Below are 18,981 nucleotides of genomic sequence, written 5' to 3'. Positions count from 1 at the left end.
GTTTTAAAAAGTTGTAGGATATATTTTATCCGGGGGTCGTTATAAAAACCACAATAAAACATAAAATGTAAAAGATCTTGTTCCGAGAAGTCCTCACAAGAGCAGGGCTTTTGGGGCCCCTGGCTTAGACAAACCCTCGGGGACCGCGAGACCGCAGTGGATGTCATTCAACCTAAATCTGAAAACGACGGTGAAAGTTTTTAATATAAGACCAAAAGGGTTGTTCTAGGGTCCCACGACTTAATATTGTATGTTGTCTTATCATGGATTTATTAAGTTCACTATTTTCCCTTTTCCCCCACCCTCCTGTTTATAACTTGTCTTTTAATATCTATCAGCTCTCCAGGGTGCATTTGTCTGGGATGTGTAAAGAGCGGAGGGCGCCCTATTTTCGCTAGCTGCTGAGAGATGTAACCTAGCCAGGGAACGTTACCAGCTCTATCTCGCCTCATACAATCTTCAAAAATGAATTGATTCAAAGAAGGAGTGGGGCTAGACCATATTTTTACCAACTATATTAAGGGGGCCACTGCTATACAGTCAGAAATGTAACCCTGCCCTAGTTCCTCGTGCACCATAGAAGAAGGGGTGCTGGGGGGTACAGCTAAAGTTTTCCGCAGATATTTATTTTGAGCCCCTTGCAGATCGCCGGCCTCCTTATAGCCCCATACCTCGCTGCCATACATTGCCATCGGGACACATTTCTCGTTATAGACCTTCAATGGTGCTCGTAACGGTTTACTCCCCAGTCTCCTGACAAAGTCCATAGTCGCTCCTGCTGCTCTAGACGGGGTGTTTTTCTTGAGTATTCGCTGAGCCACCCATGACCCCTTTTCATCAAACAAAATACCCAAATAAGGAAATGTAGCAACATTTGTCAGTTCTCCACCTTTACAAATAAGCGTACTCTTGTCACGCTTTGTGTTACCAGTTGACATTATATGTGACTTAGAAAAGTTAATATAGAGGTCAAGTGAAACCATAAAATCAATAAAAGTATTTACAAGTCGGTGCAGCCCCATTGGTGTCCTAGCAAGTAAAACTGCATCATCTGCATATAAGAGAGCAGGGATGGGTTTAGAGCCTGCTCTAGGGATGTCTTTGCCAGCAGTTGACAGGGCAGCCCGCAGATTGTTAATGTATAAGGTAAATAAGAGAGGGACAAAAATACATCCCTGTCTCACCCCTCGCTTAACCTCCCAAGATTTTGTAAGGGATCCATTTTCATTGTATCTGGCTGAAGTAAACCCAGTGAAAGAGGACTGGGATAAGAGATAAAACAGAGATACAGGATATGGACACTGTGACTTGTAGCCATTGCACCAGAACTTAGACGGACCATCAACGCCTCCTTCACGTCCGGCATCTTCCCAGACAACTGGAAGTGGGCGGAGGTTAAACTCCTCCTCAAGAAGCCCACGGCCGACCCAACAGACCTTAAAAACTACCGGCCCATCTCTCTCCTTCCTTCCGCAGCCAAAGTCACTGAGAGACTTGTGAACACTCAGCTGACCACCTTCATCGAATAGAACTCCATCTTGACGCCTCCCAGTCCGGATTCCGCAGCAACCACTGCACCGAGACACTGGGATACAAGGAGCCGCCCTTGACTGGATCTGATCCTTTCTCTCTGGCAGTTTGGAGGAGCTGCCATATGCTGGTCGCCCAGCTGGTGGCCCGAGGAGTTGGGTAAAGCCCGTCGCCTAAGGAAGTGGTCAAGAACCTAGGTATCAGAATCGATCAGAACCTCACTCTAGACGCTCATGCCAACACCACTGCTGGCACCTGCTACTATATTCTAGGTCTACATAGAAGGATCTTTCCCCTGCTACCCACCCACTAAAAAAACGCTGATGCACGCCCTGATACTAAGTAGACTGGACTATTGGAACGCTTTGCTTCTATCGGCCAATGAAGCTTCTCTTAACAAGTTACAAGTAGCGCGGAACACGGCTGCTCGCCTTGTAGCAGGCGCCCCACCTAGAACTTCTTCTATATTTCTTCTCAAAAAACTCAACTGGCTCCCCGTGAGAAAACGGGTGAAATTCAAGATAGGCTGCACTGTCTTCAAGGCCCTAAACGGCTTAGGCCCTTCTTAACTTTCTAATAAGCTAATCAAGGACACCCCCTCACGTTCCCTCAGGTTCTAAACTCCTACTATGCACCCCCAGAATAAAAAAAGCGCACAGTGGTGGCAAAGCTTTCACTCATCTTGCCCCCGCTTTTTGGAATGAGCTACCTCTTCAGCTGCGCAACTGTTCGAACTTTTCTCAGTTCAGGAAACTTCTTAAAACCCACCTTTTCTAGCTCTCTGTTCTGGCTGTTTAGACTACCGTCCCGGCACAGAGATACCCCCTTGGGGTGATTCAGCGCTTTATAAACCAATAAACTTCAAACTTCAGAACCTAGAGTATCAGACTCCCTCCCCATCTCTCCAAAACCACCAACATCAACTGCGGAGTGCCCCAAGGCTCATCACTAAGCCCCACGCTCTTCAACATCTACATGGCCCCCCTCGCCGCCATCGTCACACAGCATGGGCTCAGCATCGTATCCTACACAGACGACACCAAGCTTATCCTCTCAATAACGAAGAATCCCGAAGACACCAGACTCTGCTTTCAGGAGGGAATGAACAACGTGGCAACCTGGATGAACGACGGCTGCCTTAAGCTCAACTCAGAGAAAACCAAGGTTCTCATCCTTGGACCCTGCAACTCCGCCTGGGACAAGTCCTGGTGGCCCCCCGCCCTCGGGAACCCTCCCACTCCTACAGACCACGCACACAACCTCGGCATCATCCTCAACTCTTCCCTCTCCATGAACCGCCAGGTCAACGCCGTCGCTTCCACCAGCTTCAACTGCCTGTGCATCCTCCGCAAGACCTTCAAATGGATCCCCCCGACTGCAGAAAGACCGTCAACCACGCGCTCATAACCAGCAGACTATGGCAATGCCCTATACGCCGGAATCAACAGATCTCTCCTACACAGACTACAGGCCATCCAAAATGCCACCGCCAGACTCGTCCTCGGGACTCCACACCGTGAACACATGACCCAATACCTACGAGACCTCCACTGGCTCCCTGTCGAGAAGAGAGTCCCCTTCAAACTCCTCACCCATGCCTACAAATCCCTCAACAACATCGGACCCAAATACCTCAACAAGAGACTATCCTTACACGTACCCAAGAGGAACCTCCGCTCTGCCGACCTCGCCCTTGCAGAAGTCCCCCACATCCGCAGAAGTAAAACTGGCAGTAGAGCCTTCTCCTACATCACAGCCAAGTCCTGTAACAAGCTCCCCGTGAACATCAGGCGCTCTACAACCCTGCACACCTTCAGGAAGGACCTCGAGACCTGGCTCTTCGACTGATCCGGAGCTTCCCCTCTCCCCCGCGCACCTTGAGACCCTCACGGGTGAGTAGCGCACTATATAAACCCCTGATTGATTGATCTGGTGCTTTCTGAAGTTTTGCTTCTGGTCTATAAAGGGTGACATTCCAAAAAGCAGGCCTCTGAGGAAGCTGTGAAATTTTGGGGTGTGAAAGATGAGTTGGGGGTGTGTAGTGATCTTTTTGTTTGTGGGACAAGATTGGTACCCTGTTAGAAGGGCGCCCTCCGGGAACCGGATGGTGTCGGACTGACCACCCCGAGGGCCACCGTTCCGTAGGTGAGTAGCCGAGCGCCGCTGAGAAGCCTCCTGGGCGAGGTCCTTCTCCTATGATCGTATCAGCCAAGCAACCCCACCACCACAAAGGGACACCACCAGGGTATTACTTCTCATACGTCTTTATCGGTAATCAAGGCAGATTTCTGTGGTAATATTTACAGGCGGATCGAGGGATCCAAAAGAGTCTCAAAGTCTTGTAGGTATGGGGTAGCGGGACAGTCTCAGTACCAGCCTGGTACGGGAACACCCTGCGCCTAGCTCTCAATCCTCGAGCTGGGGGGTTTCGGGAGCCGGGACGTCGTCCGCAGGGCTCGGGGGATTGCCTCGATGAGGTCGAGCCGCGACGAGGTCAGCAGGCTCCGATGGTTTGCTTCTGCGAGGTCGAGCTGCGATGAGGTCAGCAGGGCTCCGATGTTCCGTGAGGGTCTTCTTCTCAGCAAGAGGGGAACCGCGACGCAGTCAGCAGGGCTCCGAGTTCCAAGTCTTAGGTAATGAGTCTCTCTCCGTAGGGTCAGCCGCGATCCGATCAGCAGGGCTCTTGACTCCAGGATACAACTGCCGTCCTGGTTTGGGGCTGCCCCGATATAGGTCTGGAACCCTTTGATGTCCAGACCCTTGCGCCTGGGGGGCGGAGGGGCCGGGATGGGAGAGGCCAGACACCCAGCGGGAGAGGCGCCAGCGCCCAGGAAGGCCGGAGGGCGATCGAAACCAGGCGTTGGGGGACGGTTGGGGGTCCCATCGAAACTCCCCTCCTCCGGGATCGGTGGAGTGGCCACTTGGTACCCCCTGGCCGGATCTTGGTGCCTCGATGTCGGGGCTTCGCTGGGGCCGAGGCCGGGGCGAGCCGTGTCGCGGAGGCTGGTGCGGGCAGCAAAGTACAATCCGGAGGGACCCCGAAGGGTGGGGGCTGCCTCCGTCGGGACGGGTAGGAGGGTTCGGGACCACGCCACGAGGCCGGGTCCAACAGGCGTCCCCCCCCCCCCCCCCCCCCCCAGCTGAAGGCGGGGAGAGTCACCCATCGTCTTGGGGGTTTTCCTCGCCGAGGCGGAAGAAGCGGGACAGGCCGTCGGCGTTGGCGTGGTCGTAACCGGGCCGATGGTCTACAGTGAAGTTCATCCCCTGGAGAGAGATGGACCATCGCAACAAGTTCGGATTCTCGCCTCTCATCTGCATTAACCACCGCAAGGGCCGGTGGTCGGTTTGGACCCGAAAGTGGGTGCCAAAGAGGTAGGGCCGGAGCTTCTTGAGGGCCCACACCACGGCGAAGGCCTCCCGTTCAATGGTGCTCCATCTCTGCTCCCGGGGCAGCAGGCGCCGGCTGATGAAGGCCACCGGCTGGTCAACCCCCTCAGAGTTCACTTGGGACAAGACAGCCCCGATTCCGTACTCCGAGGCATCCGTCTGCACCACAAACTCCTTGCTGTAGTCGGGGGCTTGTAGCACGGGAGCGGTACACATCGCTGTCTTGAGGGTCTCGAAAGCCGCCTGACAGCGGGGCGTCCAGTGCACCCTCTTGGGCTGCTTCTTTGATGTGAGCTCCGTGAGGGGGCCCACAATGCTTCCATAGTTCTGAATGAACCGCCTGTAATAACCCGTGAGTCCCAGGAAGGCCCTCACAGCGGTTTGGGTGGTTGGGGGCTCCAAGGCCACGATGGCGTCGATTTTTGGCTGGAGGGGAGCCACATGGCCGCTCCCCACTTGATGTCCCAGATAGGTTACTGATCCTTGGCCTATCTGACACTTGCTGGCTTTTACGGTAAGTCCGGCCCTTTGGAGGGCGGTCAGGACCTCCCCGAGGTGCCTCAGGTGCTCGGCCCAGTGGCTGCTGAACACCGCAATATCGTCCAGGTAGGCAGCGCTGAACGTTTCTAGGCCGGCCAGTACCTTATTTACCAGCCTCTGGAAGGTCGCCGGGGCATTCTTCATGCCGAAGGGCATCACGCGGAAGTGGTAATGGTCATCGGGGGTGGAGAAAGCGGAACGCTCTCGGGCGCCGGGGGTGAGCCCGATCTGCCAGTATCCGGCGGTGAGGTCGAAGGTGCTAAGGTAGAGTGCTGCTCCTAGGCGGTCGATCAGTTCATCTGCCCGAGGAAGGGGATGGGCATCGGTTTTGGTGACGGCATTAAGTCCACGCAAAACCGGAGCTCCGGGGTGGTGCCGGGGGCGGCAGCTTTCGGCACCAGGACCACAGGGCTGGCCCAAGGACTGTCTGAGGGTACGATGACCCCCAGGGCCACCTCGGCGTGGATGCAGGCCCGCACTCGCTCGGGGACCTGGTAGGCTCGGTGTCGCACGGGGGGGCTGTCCCCGGTGTCGACATCGTGGACGCACCATCGTGTGACTCCGGGAGTGAGGAAGAAGAGAGCAGCGAAGCGATGCAGCAGTCCTTGACACTCTCGGCGCAGATCAGGGGTCAGGGTGGCGGAGAGGATGACTCCCTCTACGGAGCCGTCCTTTTCGGAGGTTTTCAGGAGGTCGGGTAAGGGCTCGGAGTCGTCCTCGGCCCCATCGTCCGTAGCCATCAACAGGCTAAGTTCTGTTCGGGCAAAGTGGGGTTTGAGCCTGTTGGCGTGGAGGACCCGGAGGGGGTTCCTGGGGGATTCCAGGTCAACCAGGTAGGTGACGGGGCTCTTCTTCTCGACCACCTTGAAGGGCCCGGTCCACTTGTCCTGGAGGGCACAGGGGTCGACGGGCGACATGACCCAGACCTGCTGGCCTGGCTCGAACTCTATGGAGGAGGCGTTCTGATCGTACCAGCGTTTCATTTCCTCCTAGCTGGCGTCGAGGTTGTCTTCGGCCAATTCCCTGAATTTCCGGGTTTGGTTTCGCAGGGTCAGGAGGTACCGGTAGACGTCGGGGGGGGCATCTTGGATGGGGGTCTCCCAGCCTTCTTTGACCAGGCTGAGAGGGCCCCGGACAGGGTGTCCGTACAAGAGTTCGAAGGGGCTGAACCCCAGAGACTTTTGCGGGACCTCCCGATAGGCAAACAGGAGGCAGAGCAGCAGGACGTCCCACTTGCGTCTCAGGGGCTCCTCCAGGCCCTTGATCATTCCTTTCAATGTCCGGTTAAATCGTTCGACTTATCCGTTCCCCTGGGGGTGGTACGGGGTGGTGAATTTGTAGGTGACCCCGCACTGTTGCCACAGGGACCGCATATACTTCGAGATAAAGTTGGTGCCTCGGTCGCTCACCACCTCCCGGGGGAAACCTACTCAGGAGAAGATTCCCATCAAGGCCCGGCCCACCACGGGGGCCGTCACTGTTCGGAGAGGGATGGCCTCGGGGTATCGGGTGGCATGGTCGACCAGGACGAGGATGAAGCGATGTCCTTGTGAGGTTCGGGGGTCCAGGGGCCCCACGATCTCGATCCCCACTCGCTCGAAGGGGGTGTTGACTATGGGAAAGGGCTGGAGAGGGGCTTTGACCCTTCCCCCGCTCTTCCCGCTGGCTTGGCAGGTCCGGCAGGTCCGGCAATGGTTGTCCACGTCCTTCCGCATTCGGGGCCAGTAGAAGTGAGTCACCAGGCGGCTGTATGTTTTGTCCTGCCCCAGGTGCCCGGCGAGGAGCACATCATGCGCCAGATTGAGGAGGAAGTCCCGGAATCTGAGGGGGACCACCAGCACGTGGCAGGCCCCCAATTCTGCGGTCTTCTGTTCGCTGTAGAGGAGGCCATTGTCCCAATAGACCCAGTGGGTCCCCGTCTGGTCTCCGGCGGCCTGGGCGGCGGCTTGCTGTCGGGTCCCTTCGAGGGAGAGGCAGGTCTTCTGTTCTTGGCGGAACTGCTCCCTTGTGGGGCCACCTTCTTGGCGCCATTGGGCGAGTTCGGGGAGGTCGCCGAGCGCAGCGACCTCGTCCGGGGCGAGTTCTGGCTGCCCAGCCTCGGGGCCGGCTTCTTCTTCAACGGAGGGAGGTGGTGGTTCGGGCCACTCCGGCTCTTCGGGGGGAGCCTCTACGCTCGGTCGGATGGCTCTGGCGGTCGTGGACCGGGTGGTTGCGCAGACCCATTCGGGTAGTCCCAGCATCCCCAGATGCTCTCGGCGCTCGACGTGGGCCCAGGGGGAACTTTCCAGGTCGTTCCCGAGGAGGCAGTCCACGGGGGCGTTGTCGCGGACGGTTACCTTCAGCATGCCCGACACTCCCCCCCCCCCCCCCCCCCACTCGAAGGGGATCCGGGCCATCTGGCACAAGCTCTCGGTGTTGTCTGCCGACCGGACGGGGCACAGTACATTAGGCAAGATCTGTTCGGGGGTCACCAAGTGGCAGCGGACGGCTGTTACGCGGCTCCGGTGTCTCGGAGGGCTTCGGCCCGGCGTCCATTAATGGTGACCCACTGCTGGTACTTCTGGGTGTTGCTCGGGATGGGAGCCCGGGGTACCATCTCCCCGCTGCCCAGGCATACCAATGTCATGGCGGCGGGTTCCCACTCGGTTGGTCCGGCGTCATAGTTCTCTTCCTCTTCTCCCCCTTCCCCCAAGGCAGCGGCCGCCAACTGGCGGGGGGGGTGGCCCGGTGGTCCCCGCCCGTCGGTTCACGGGGCAGGTAGGGTCACTGGCATAGTGCCCTGGCTGTTGGCAGTTGTAGCACGTTACCGTCGGTCGAGGCCCTGGTCGGGCTGGGGGGGCCCCTCTTCGGGCGAGGGACGGGGACGTGCGGTTTGAGGGCGGTCCCCGGGGAGGACTCCGGGGTGGCCCCGCTAGAAAGTCTCTGTTCCTGTTCGCTCCCCCTCCTCCGCCCCGCTGGCGGGGGGGCCCCGTGGTGTTCCGTTGGTACTCCCCCATCGAGTTCCGAGGGACCAGGGTGTTCACCCATCGATCGGCCTCGGCGGTGAGTTTCCGCGGCTCGGTCAGCTTGCTGTCGAGGAGGTGCTGTCTCAGCTCGATGAAGCAGTTGTTGGAGAGGTGCTCCCATACAATGAGGTCGAACAGTTGTTCGTAGGAGGTGACCTTGCTGCCCTTGATCCAACCTTCCAGGGCTCTGCTAAAAAAGTCTACGTACTCCACCCAGGTGGTACCGGGGAGCTTCTTGCAGTCCCGGAAGCGTTGGCGGTACATTTCTGGGGTGAGCCCATAGCGGGTGAGCAGGGCCTCCTTCATATGGTCATAAGAGGTCATTACTGCGTCTGGGAGCTGTAGCAGGGTGTCTCTGCCTTCGCTGAGGAACCGTCCCCATAGCCCGGCACCCCAATCCTTCCGGGGTACCCGATGGGCGGTCATGGCTACCTCGCAGGCCTTGAACCATTGTTGGATGTCGTCGTTCTTGTAGTACTCTTTGACGACATCCTTGGGGATATGTCCTTTCGCCTCGGCCGGCGGAGGGGTGTCTCGGTTTCCGGAGGTGCCGGTCTCTCCATTTCTGGACTTGATTTCAAGTTCTTTAAGGCCCCGCTCATGCTCGAGGGTTAGCCTCCTCTCTTCCAGTTCTCGGTGCCGCTTTTTCTCTATTTCTTCTTGCAGCCGCAGTTGCTCTAGGGCCAATTTCTTTTCGGCTAGTAGGAGTTCGCCGTCCAGGCGGAGTCGGGCGAGCTCCAGCTCGTGGGTCCTGACCCTCTCCCGTTCTCGCATCTCTTCCGGGGAGAGGCCGGTCTCTATGCTGGTTGTTCTTCCCTCTGCCGGGGCTGTGGTTGGTTGCCGGTGTACGTTTGGCACCGGATTTTCTTCGGTTTGGGGGGAGGCCGCTTCGGACTCTACCCAGGTCTTTAGGGCTTTTTGCATGTCCTCTTTCGTGTTTAATCCGGTGGTCGCGATGCCTTTGTCTTTACAAAACTGTTTTAGTTCCTTATGGGTATATTCCTCCAACCGTTCTTGTTGGAACTCCGCGGTTGGGGTGGTCTGTTGGTCGTTCATGGTTACCCTGTGTCTAGGTAGGTAGTGGGTGAGTTACTCGCTGTACGATCTGCGTCGGGCTCGGATCACACCGCTGCCACCAAATGTTAGAAGGGCACCCTCCGGGAACCGGACGGTGTCGGACTGACCACCCCGAGGGCCACCGTTCCGTAGGCGAGTAGCCGAGCGCCGCTGAGAAGCCTCCTGGGCGAGGTCCTTCTCCTATGATCGTATCAGCCAAGCAACCCCACCACCACAAAGGGACACAACCAGGGTATTACTTCTCCTACGCCTTTATCGGTAATCAAGGCAGATTTCTGTGGTAATATTTACAGGCGGATTGAGGGATCCAAAAGAGTCTCAAAGTCTTGTAGGGATGGGGTAGCGGGACAGTCTCAGTACCAGCCTGGTACGGGAACACCCTGCGCCTAGCTCTCAATCCTCGAGCTGGGGGGTTCCGGGAGCCGGGACGTCGTCCGCAGGGTTTGGGGGATTGCCTCGATGAGGTCGAGCCGCGACGAGGTCAGCAGGCTCCGATGGTTACTTCGGCGAGGTCGAGCCGCGACGAGGTCAGCAGGGCTCCGATGGTTTGCTTCTGCGAGGTCGAGCCGCGACGAGGTCAGCAGGGCTCCGATGTTCCGTGAGGGTCTTCTTCTCAGCAAGAGGGGAACCGCAACGCAGTCAGCAGGGCTCCGAGTTCCAAGTCTTAGGTAATGAGTCTCTCTCCGTAGGGTCAGCCGCGATCCGATCAGCAGGGCTCTTGACTCCAGGATACAACTGCCGTCCTGGTTTGGGGCTGCCCCAGATATAGGTCTGGAACCCTTTGATGTCCGGACCCTTGCGCCTGGGGGGCGGAGGGGCCGAAATAGGAGAGGCCAGCGGGAGAGGCGCCAGCGCCCAGGAAGGCCGGAGGGCGATCGAAACCAGGCGTTGGTGGACGGTTGGGGGTCCCATCGAAACTCCCCTCCTCCGGGATCGGTGGAGTGGCCACTTGGTACCCCCTGGCCGGATCTTGGTGCCTCGATGTCGGGGCTTCGCTGGGGCCGAGGCCGGGGCGAGCCGTGTCGCGGAGGCTGGTGCGGGCAGCAAAGTACAAACCGGAGGGACCCCGAAGGGTGGGGGCTGCCCCCGTCGGGTCGGGTAGGAGGGTTCGGGACCACGCCACGAGGCCGGGTCCAACATACCCCCTCTTAAGCTCCGCAGTAAATTGATTGATTTGGCGCATATTTCTCATTTAGAGATGTTCAAAACAAAGGAGAGGCTTTGCTCCTCTTATTGGTGTCCTGGGATGGACATGCAAGTAGAAAGTCTGGTAAGAGATTGTTTGGCATGTGCATTGTGCGGGAAGTCGAAAGTTGTGAGAGTACAGCCCATGGTGGTCAGAGAATTACCTCGTGGACCGTGGAAGGAAATACCCTCGGATATTCTTGGCCCCATTCATTCTGAAGGGCAACAGCTGTTTGTCATAGACATGTTTTCGAGATGGCCTGAAGTTTGCTTCACGAGTGGGATTGAAACTAAAATCGTGATTGAGTTTTAGAGAACCTTATGGCTAGGGAAGGTTACCCAAACACCATCTTAACTGACAATGGTGTTCAATTGGTTTCATAATGGAAGGAAGGAAGGAAGGAAGGAAGGAAGGAAGGAAGGAAGGAAGGAAGGAAGGAAGGAAGGAAGGAAGGAAGGAAGGAAGGAAGGAAGGAAGGAAGGAAGGAAGGAAGGAAGGAAGGAAGGAAGGAAGGTAGGGAGGGAGGGAGGAGGAGCCATCTCCCATCATGGCCGCGCGGAGCTAATGCTCCGTTGCACATTTTCTTTCTAGCCACCTTTACGGCGTTCTACCGCACTGTTTTCCCACCCTTAACCAAGTTTCTGCAACCGAAAAAGCGGGCGGCTCACCTGGAGACCTGTTTTTGCTTCCTCCGATCACGTCCTCCGATCAAGCACTGACGAAGTATCTGCCGCCTGGACTGCAGGGGGGACAAGATGGCGCTGCGGACGTCTAATCCAGTGGGATTCCTACAACCAGAACTGAGCCGTGGAGACTGCTTTGTATGCAGCGACTAAGGAAGCAGTTCCCCTATCTCCACAGAGGCTGTTAGATAGCCGGGGTATAGTCTCCCATGCTCATGATGAATTCCCCCTATGATGCCAGGGACGAAGACGTGCGGAGATCGAAGCTGCAACGTGTGATCTCCCCGACGCAGTCAGCGCGACCGGGAGGTGAGCGAAGCTCTGGGGCCCATTTTACTGGCCAGCTGAGGTGATCCCGGGGTTATTCACAAGCGGGGTCTCTCCCTGGGAGGACAATTTGGCAGAGTTACTTGAAGGTGGGTCAGGCAAGGGCATTGCCTGACCCTAAAATGGCACCCAGAGCGAGGTTTCGGCGCTTACATCAGGGTCTTCACCGAATGACTGATTTCTCATCCACGGCGATCTTTATGAGAGGGATGCCTGTCTGTTCTTGGCGCTTTCAATCAGGGCTGTGGCCATCTGGTGATGCTGTGGTATTGATACCCGGTGTTTTCACTTCTCTGTTGCTCTAGGCTGAGAGTCCCTTTCATCTACAATGCCAGTTTCTTGGTAGACTGGCCTGCAGAGTTTTTGCCATACCACTGTAATGGGGGAAGGAGTCTGCATGCTCCTCCCGCCGAATGACCTTCATCCAGCTGGCGAGAGATGAGTACCGGATAGCTGGCGGTTGAGGCGGGCGGCGTTCCCGAATACCACCTGAGCCTGGTATGGCTGATGGAATCTTTGACGATGCCCTCTGGCAGAAACCTTATATGTTATACTGACCGGGATGCCCGAGCAACATGGCCGTTGCCTGGTGGAGCTGTATTGGCAGCTACAGAGGCGATTGACTTTGGTTTCACCCCTTTAGCCGTCACCTACCCAGCCAGACATTGGACATTGTTCTTCCTCGTCTCTCCGCTGTGTCTCCTTTCCCTCCCCCGCCCTCTCTCTACGTGATCCTGCGGATGACTCCCTGTCCAGCCCTACATAACCTTGTTTGTTTTTCTCCTACACCCCTGTGGCCTTAAATGGCCCCCATAAGTATGCCCTTGTCCAAAGCACTCCTACTCCCCTTGTTGGGGATGGATCCAGCATCGTTGCCCTGGAGTCTCAGAGACCCCTCTGAGAGAGTCCACAGTGACAAAGGTGTCGCACATAGTGGGAGTCTGGGACTGATCCACTTACCACTCGGAGCCGTCTCCTACCCTTCCGGACGTCTGACACTGTGTTCCTGCTGGGTTTCCTACCCCCTCCCCCACCTCTTCCCTCCTTCATTCATCAGAGAGTACCTGTGACCAAAGGACTCCTCTCACCTTATTGAGGAAGGATCCAGCATCTTATGCCCAGGAGTCTCAGCGACCCCGCTGAGAGAGTCCACCGTAGAAATGGGAATCACACAAAACTGAGGACTGAGAATGATCCCTGTCCCACCCAGCCGGACGTCACTCAGTTACTTCCCCGTCTCCACGCTGTGTCCCCTACCCCCTCCACCTCGGCTTCCCTCCTTCATTCTTTGGCTACCTCCCCTTTTCCCTTCCTCTCACCCCTGAATTCCTCTCCACCTGCCTGCTTTGTCTATCCTTATGCCTATGCTCCTCTTAATTCTCCCTCCCCTCACCCTTTTCATTACCCCCTTACCCCTCTACTCGCCATTAACCTAAGAATGTAACTCGTAACTGTTGTACCTTCTGTAACAATGTGTAATTTGTAACCTATTTAACTCTCCTCATGTAAAGCGCTCTGATACCTCCGGGTCCAGCCAGCGCTATATAAAACTCAAGTCAATAAAAAAAAAAAAAAGAATGGAAACTTTCTTAAAGAATCATGGTATCAAGCACAAGAAGTGTTCCCTCTATCATCCTGAAACCAATGGCATGATGGAAAGGTTTAACAGAGTTTTGAAAGAGGTCATTGCTTTGGCCAAAGGTAGTGGACTCAATTAGAAGAATGAAGTCATGAAGAAGGTGGAGATTTATAGGTTGACTTCTCGCATTATAAATGGGAAATCTCCTTTTGTTTTGTTTAGAGGCAGATCTCCTTGTACTCTGGTGGAGCCATTATGGGTAAGTGACTTGGAAGGGTCTGCAACTAAGAAAGTACGCACTGAGTGGCGTGAAAAAGAGGTTGGAAAAATCGTAGCAAGGAAATCCTATTTTAATTCTGGAAAGGCCACGAGGATACTGTGGTTGTTGTTGGAGATATGGTGGTCATAAAACAGCCTGGATTCAGTTCTAAGTTTTCCAAACCCATTTGAGTAATCAAAGTGTTTAAGAATGCAATTAAAACTCAAGATCACCGCATTTGGAACCTGGGAAGAGTTGTTCCATAAAATGGGCCTATGTGTGTCTCTGATTCCTCTGTAAAAGGTAACGACAACCATAATGGTTAGTGCGGAGGGCTTTGTACAATAGATTGTAAGTGCAAAGTCTTTTGGGTTTTGTTGGTTTTGTTTGTTTTTCTCTCTTCTCTCCTTTTCTATTCTCTCTTCACTCTTGAATCTATCCTTCTTTCTTTTGTATACACTGGTTTTTGGGGGGTAAAGAGGGGTGGTGTGTGGCATCTGTAGCTTGCTGTTCTGCAGTGCCATGGTAACCAGGGAATGTATCCTAGTTACATGAGGGGTTGGAATGTTTGATTTGATGTTTTGATTTTGGGATTTATAGAGCGCCTGGTTACCCGAAGGCTTCCCGCTCTGACCAAAAGTGCTGTGGTGGGAGTGTAGTCCACTTAATGAGAGAGGGGAAACAGCCAAGTCTTCAGCTTCTTTCTGAAGGCCAGTTCATTTTGCAATACTCTCAGTTCAAGGGGAAGATCGTTCCACAATTTAGGAATCAGATGGGCGAAGGATCTACCTCCCACCTAGATTTTTTTATTCTGGTGGAACGTAGAAGGTGCAGGTGGGACGACCTCAGTAGTCTAGTGGGCTCTTGCGCGGTTATCAGGGTTTTGAGTTTGTCCGGACATTTATTATTCAAGACCTTGTGGGCAATGAATAGGGATTTCAACTTTACCCTAGCATTGATTGGTAGCCAGCGGAGCTGTGTAGGACTCTCTTACCGGGGTGTGCCTAGGAAGATTAAGCAGGAGCCACGCGGCTGCTTTCTGCACCATCTGCAGCCTTTTAATCACATACTTAGGAGATCCTTGGTAAAGAGAATTCCCATAGTCCAGTCGAGAGACTACGAGGGCCTGTAGGACTGTTTTCCTGAGCTGGTCTGGGATAAGATCCAGTATCTTTCTGAGCATTCTAAGAAACCCGAAACAAGGGCCAGCCAGTTTAATAGCCTGTTGATTCATTGCAAGGGAACTATCCAACCAGATCACTAGGTTTTTTACGACTGGTCTGGGAGTAGGTGGATTTCCCAAGCATGAAGGCCAGTTATTCAGAGGCCTGGGGATGGGCATTTTTCCCAGAATCATGAGTTTGGTCTTTTCTCCGTTCAATTTCGGGTAATTGTTTCACATCCAGTGATATCATTTGGTCAAACATGGACCCAATTGAAGATTGTCTTGGTTGGGAGTGCTTGGCATAGAGCCGATCAGCTGTGTGTCGTCGGCATACGACACACATGAAATGCCGAACTCCTGCGTTATAGAGGCTAGTTGTCTTACATAAATATTAAATCAGGTGGAACTAAGGAAAGAGCCCTGTGGCACTCCGAATTGTATGGGCTGGGGGTCTGAGAGACAGTCCTTTTCCATAACTTGGAGGGATCGGTCGTCCAGGTAAGAGCCGAGCCAATCCAAAGCTTTGTCCCTGATACCGATCTCCCTCAATCTATCTTTCAGTATGGCATGATTGACGATATCAAAGGCCGTACTGAGATCCAGAAGGACGATGGCTGCAGCTCCTCTGTTATCTAATAAGGCTTTTAATTCCTCAGTGACTGCCAGAAGAGCTGTCTCCGTGCCATGGAGGGCACGGAAACCCATCTGTGTTGGATGGAGTAATGTATTCTCTTCAAGGAAGTTAACTAAAATATGGTTTACATGCTTTTCCAACATTTCGCTAAGAAGGGGAAGAAGCGAGATAGGTCTCAAATTGCTGAAAGTTTCAGGATCCAGATGGGGCTTTCTGAGGATAGGTCTTATCACAGCATGCTTCCACGATTGAGGGACCGAGCCAGACTCGAGAGATTTATTGAGGATACTCCTTAGTATAGGAAGTATTATCTCAGTCACCTTGAGCAGGGCGTGCAGGGGTGCTGAGTCAAGCGGGGAGCCTGATTTCGTAGACTTGATTAGTTTGAGGATAGCCTCATCCTCTAGTGGAGGGAATTGTGAGAGACTTGGGGCTGATGCCGGTTCACAGGCTATGTATACTTCCTCCTGCATCGGCTGAGGGGGCTTCTGGAAGAGACTATAGATATCTAATACTTTCTTGTGAAAGAAGGAGACTATTTCATTGCATCGATCTTTGGTGGGCTTTTTGGATCCATTAGCATCCCGGGGTGATGTCAGGGGTTTAACTATTCTAAAGAGTTTATTTAGGGGAGTTCATAGAGTGGGTGATTTTTTTTTCCTTAAGGAAATCTGCTTGCACAGTTTTTAGCTCTTTGTGGTAGGATCGGATGGCTGTTTTATATTTATCTTTTAGTACTGGATCGTACTCCTTTCTCCAGTCCCTTTCTAGTCTCTTGCATTGCTTCTTCAGTGTAAGCAGGAGATTATTGTACCATGGGGTGTTCCTAGGCTCTGTGTTTTGGTTAGACCTCTTTTTTTTAGAGGAGCACAAGACTCCAGCGACTGCCCAATCCAGTTTTCCCATTGCTGGTAGTCCTCCTCTATACTGCCCTCCACCAGTGGCATTGATTTCCTCAAGATGATTTGAATGAGCTGAGGGACTGTTGGTGGATCCAGTGGCTCGGACCTGGATGGGATCTTCTTACTAAGGAATAAACTACAACTCCTACCTACAACCTGCCTTGAGTGATCCTTTCTGCTGGTACCAGGATCTCACAGATGTTCTGCTCCATATTTAGTCCAAAGGTCCAGCAGAAGCTGAGAAACTGATTACACATCATTTAGAAATTACTCTTCCCCATACAATCATCTGATCTTTACGGATGTGGTCTAGTCCTTTCTTCAGGAAAGGACCATTTATGACTTTTGTCAGAGCTCGATTTAACTGAATGCATTCATGGGTTAAAGTAAATCTGTACTTGATACTTAGTCTGTGAAGGTCCGTAATAGAAATGTATCTTCATTATTAACATATTTGTTCATATTTGTATATAGTTATTTGTAATTAGTCAACTTGTGAAACTTTTTAAAAATTTTAATTTTACTGTGAACATAAACTCTATTGTCACATGTTAATCTGTTTGTGTTTCACTCCCCAGGATGCGAAGACCGTTTTGAGCAGGTACGATTTCCTTCTTTGACGGCTGACCATATAAAAAAATTAAAGAGTCATTAAAATTTATTTTATCACACTGCAGTCTTCTTCATGTTTTTGCCCCTTGTGTGACCTCATTTTTGAATTGCTCTAGTTGGGTGTGAGGAGCATAGAAACATGCGATTCTACGGGGAGATGCAGGATCATATTTTTTCTTTATATTTTCTTTGTTTTTTATAATTTTGCCCTGCTGTATAGTTTTTTTATGGTCTTTGCCATATTCTTATTCATATTCTTTTTTTTTTTCCTTTTATTTCCCCTTAATTCGTTTACTTTTCATTTCATAATGTTCCTTTATTTTTTCATGGTTTTCTTTTTCCTTTAATTTCACGCACTAATTTCCATTCTCTTAAAGTGGCCTATATCTTACTTTTCTGCTTATTGTGTATATTGTCTTTTTTTATTTTTACTTTTGTTTATTTTGCCCTTCCATTATACTCCCCTCTTTTTCTTCGTTTCTAGTCTTTCTTTTGCCTTTGTTTTTTATTTAACTGTTTCTTCTGTTTTTCTCTTATCTACAGTAAGATCCCCTTCATGGATAAAGTTTTTTATCTTAATTTGCGTATTTTATGTTATAAAGCAGTGTGCTAGTATTCATTGTATGGCTTACTGGGTTGAATGATTGCTGCTGAACCATGCAGGATTCTAAAGATGCGCAGACTCGGGCTTTCCTCCTTCTGGCACTGAGCAATTAAATGACATTGAAATAGTTTATAATTCTAATTTTTACAGCACCTAGAAACAGTGGAAGCGTAATATGATGTGCTATATAATGACAAGTTATTTACAGTAATATTAGTTTTCTAACATACTTTTTCTCAAATGTTTCACTTTCAGCGCATTGGTATATAATTTAGTCACATTTACATAATATTATTATATAACTCAGAAACCTAGTTAGTGTTGTACAGTCAAGTGACACTTTGATTTTCCTCATCGTATACATTCTATGGCCCATTCTTATCTTTGCAATGTAACGTGGATTGGTAGAGCTTGACTTTGTCACCCATGTGGTTGCCGGCTGTGCAAGATGGTTCAGTTAAAGAGCCAGGTTTCCAGTTTCTTGTAAAACTCTGTAAGAGACGTAGCTATCCTAATATGCTGGTCGAAGTCATTTCAGAATTAGGCTGCCAAGCAAGAGAACGACCTGCCTTCTGTCTTACATCTATGGATATGGGTGTGTGTGTGTGTGAGGACGAGTGATGCCGAGTGGAGGTTCCTGGTTGGTTGGTGGAAGTGTAGTTGGTGGTTGGACCCAGGTTGTGCAGTGCCTTGTAGGCATGGGTGAGCATCTTGAACATGCGGCATTTCAAGACTGGGAGCCAGTTAATTTGTCGGAGGTGAGATGTGATGTGCATGAGGCGAGTAAGGTTGAGTACTAGTCTGGCAGCAGCGTTTTGTATGGTTTGCAGCTTGTGCAGCAGGTTTGCGGAGATGCTATTGTAGAGGGCATTGCCGTAGTCCTGTCTGCTTGTTAGAATAGCCTGGGTGACAGTTTTTCTGCTGTCAGATGGGGGCCATGTGATGCTTTTTTAGAGTATGCGGAGTATGTGAAAGCCTGCCGAGGTGATGGGTCTGGTGTCCAAGATGATGCCTGGGTTTCTAGCGTGGGTGTGGGGGTGGGGCCTAGTTCTCTGGCTACATCTCATGTCTTCGTTTGACAGTATAGGTTCCCAGTCAAACACCTCACTTTGGGAGATCCCTCAGTTTATTCCATTGGCCTAGTTGAACTTCTTCTCCATTTCTTTGCAATCAAAGATCATATCATCCTTATTTATCCCACCATCACGACCAACACCCCACTTATCTTGCAGAGGAGGTAATTATATATGGTGGTTCTCGGCACAACCACAGCAGGACACCATCAGACTACAGATTAAGAAGTGTAAAAAAAACAACAATGCAGAAAGCAGTTTCCATATATGCACCCAGTATCTGGGACAACCTATCTATGCTCCTATTCCTCATTGACTATATTCTGGTCTTTGACCAAGTACATCGCTCCCCTGCCTATTGGCTTTGATCGGGCTGTAGAAATACCATAAACATACATACATACATCTTTATTGACCA

The 18,981-nt window shown here is 52.3% G+C and overlaps 1 protein-coding gene across 1 annotated transcript in view; it reads left to right on the top strand.

The window, feature by feature from the left end:
- LOC146771975 (E3 ubiquitin-protein ligase TRIM39-like) overlaps positions 1 to 18,981 on the top strand; it is a 78,836-nt gene that overhangs the window by 20,257 nt on the left and 39,598 nt on the right. The window contains exon 4 of the mRNA XM_085640243.1: positions 16,853 to 16,875. Coding sequence (XP_085496369.1) covers positions 16,853 to 16,875 — 23 coding nt within the window. The remainder of the gene's footprint in view (positions 1 to 16,852; positions 16,876 to 18,981) is intronic.

The sequence above is a fragment of the Triturus cristatus genome, unplaced genomic scaffold, assembly GCF_964204655.1.
Source record: "Triturus cristatus unplaced genomic scaffold, aTriCri1.1 SCAFFOLD_168, whole genome shotgun sequence".
NCBI classification, from domain to species: Eukaryota; Metazoa; Chordata; class Amphibia; order Caudata; family Salamandridae; genus Triturus; species Triturus cristatus.
Note: the sequence above shows the minus strand (reverse complement) of the source record. Positions and strands in the feature narration are given on the sequence as shown.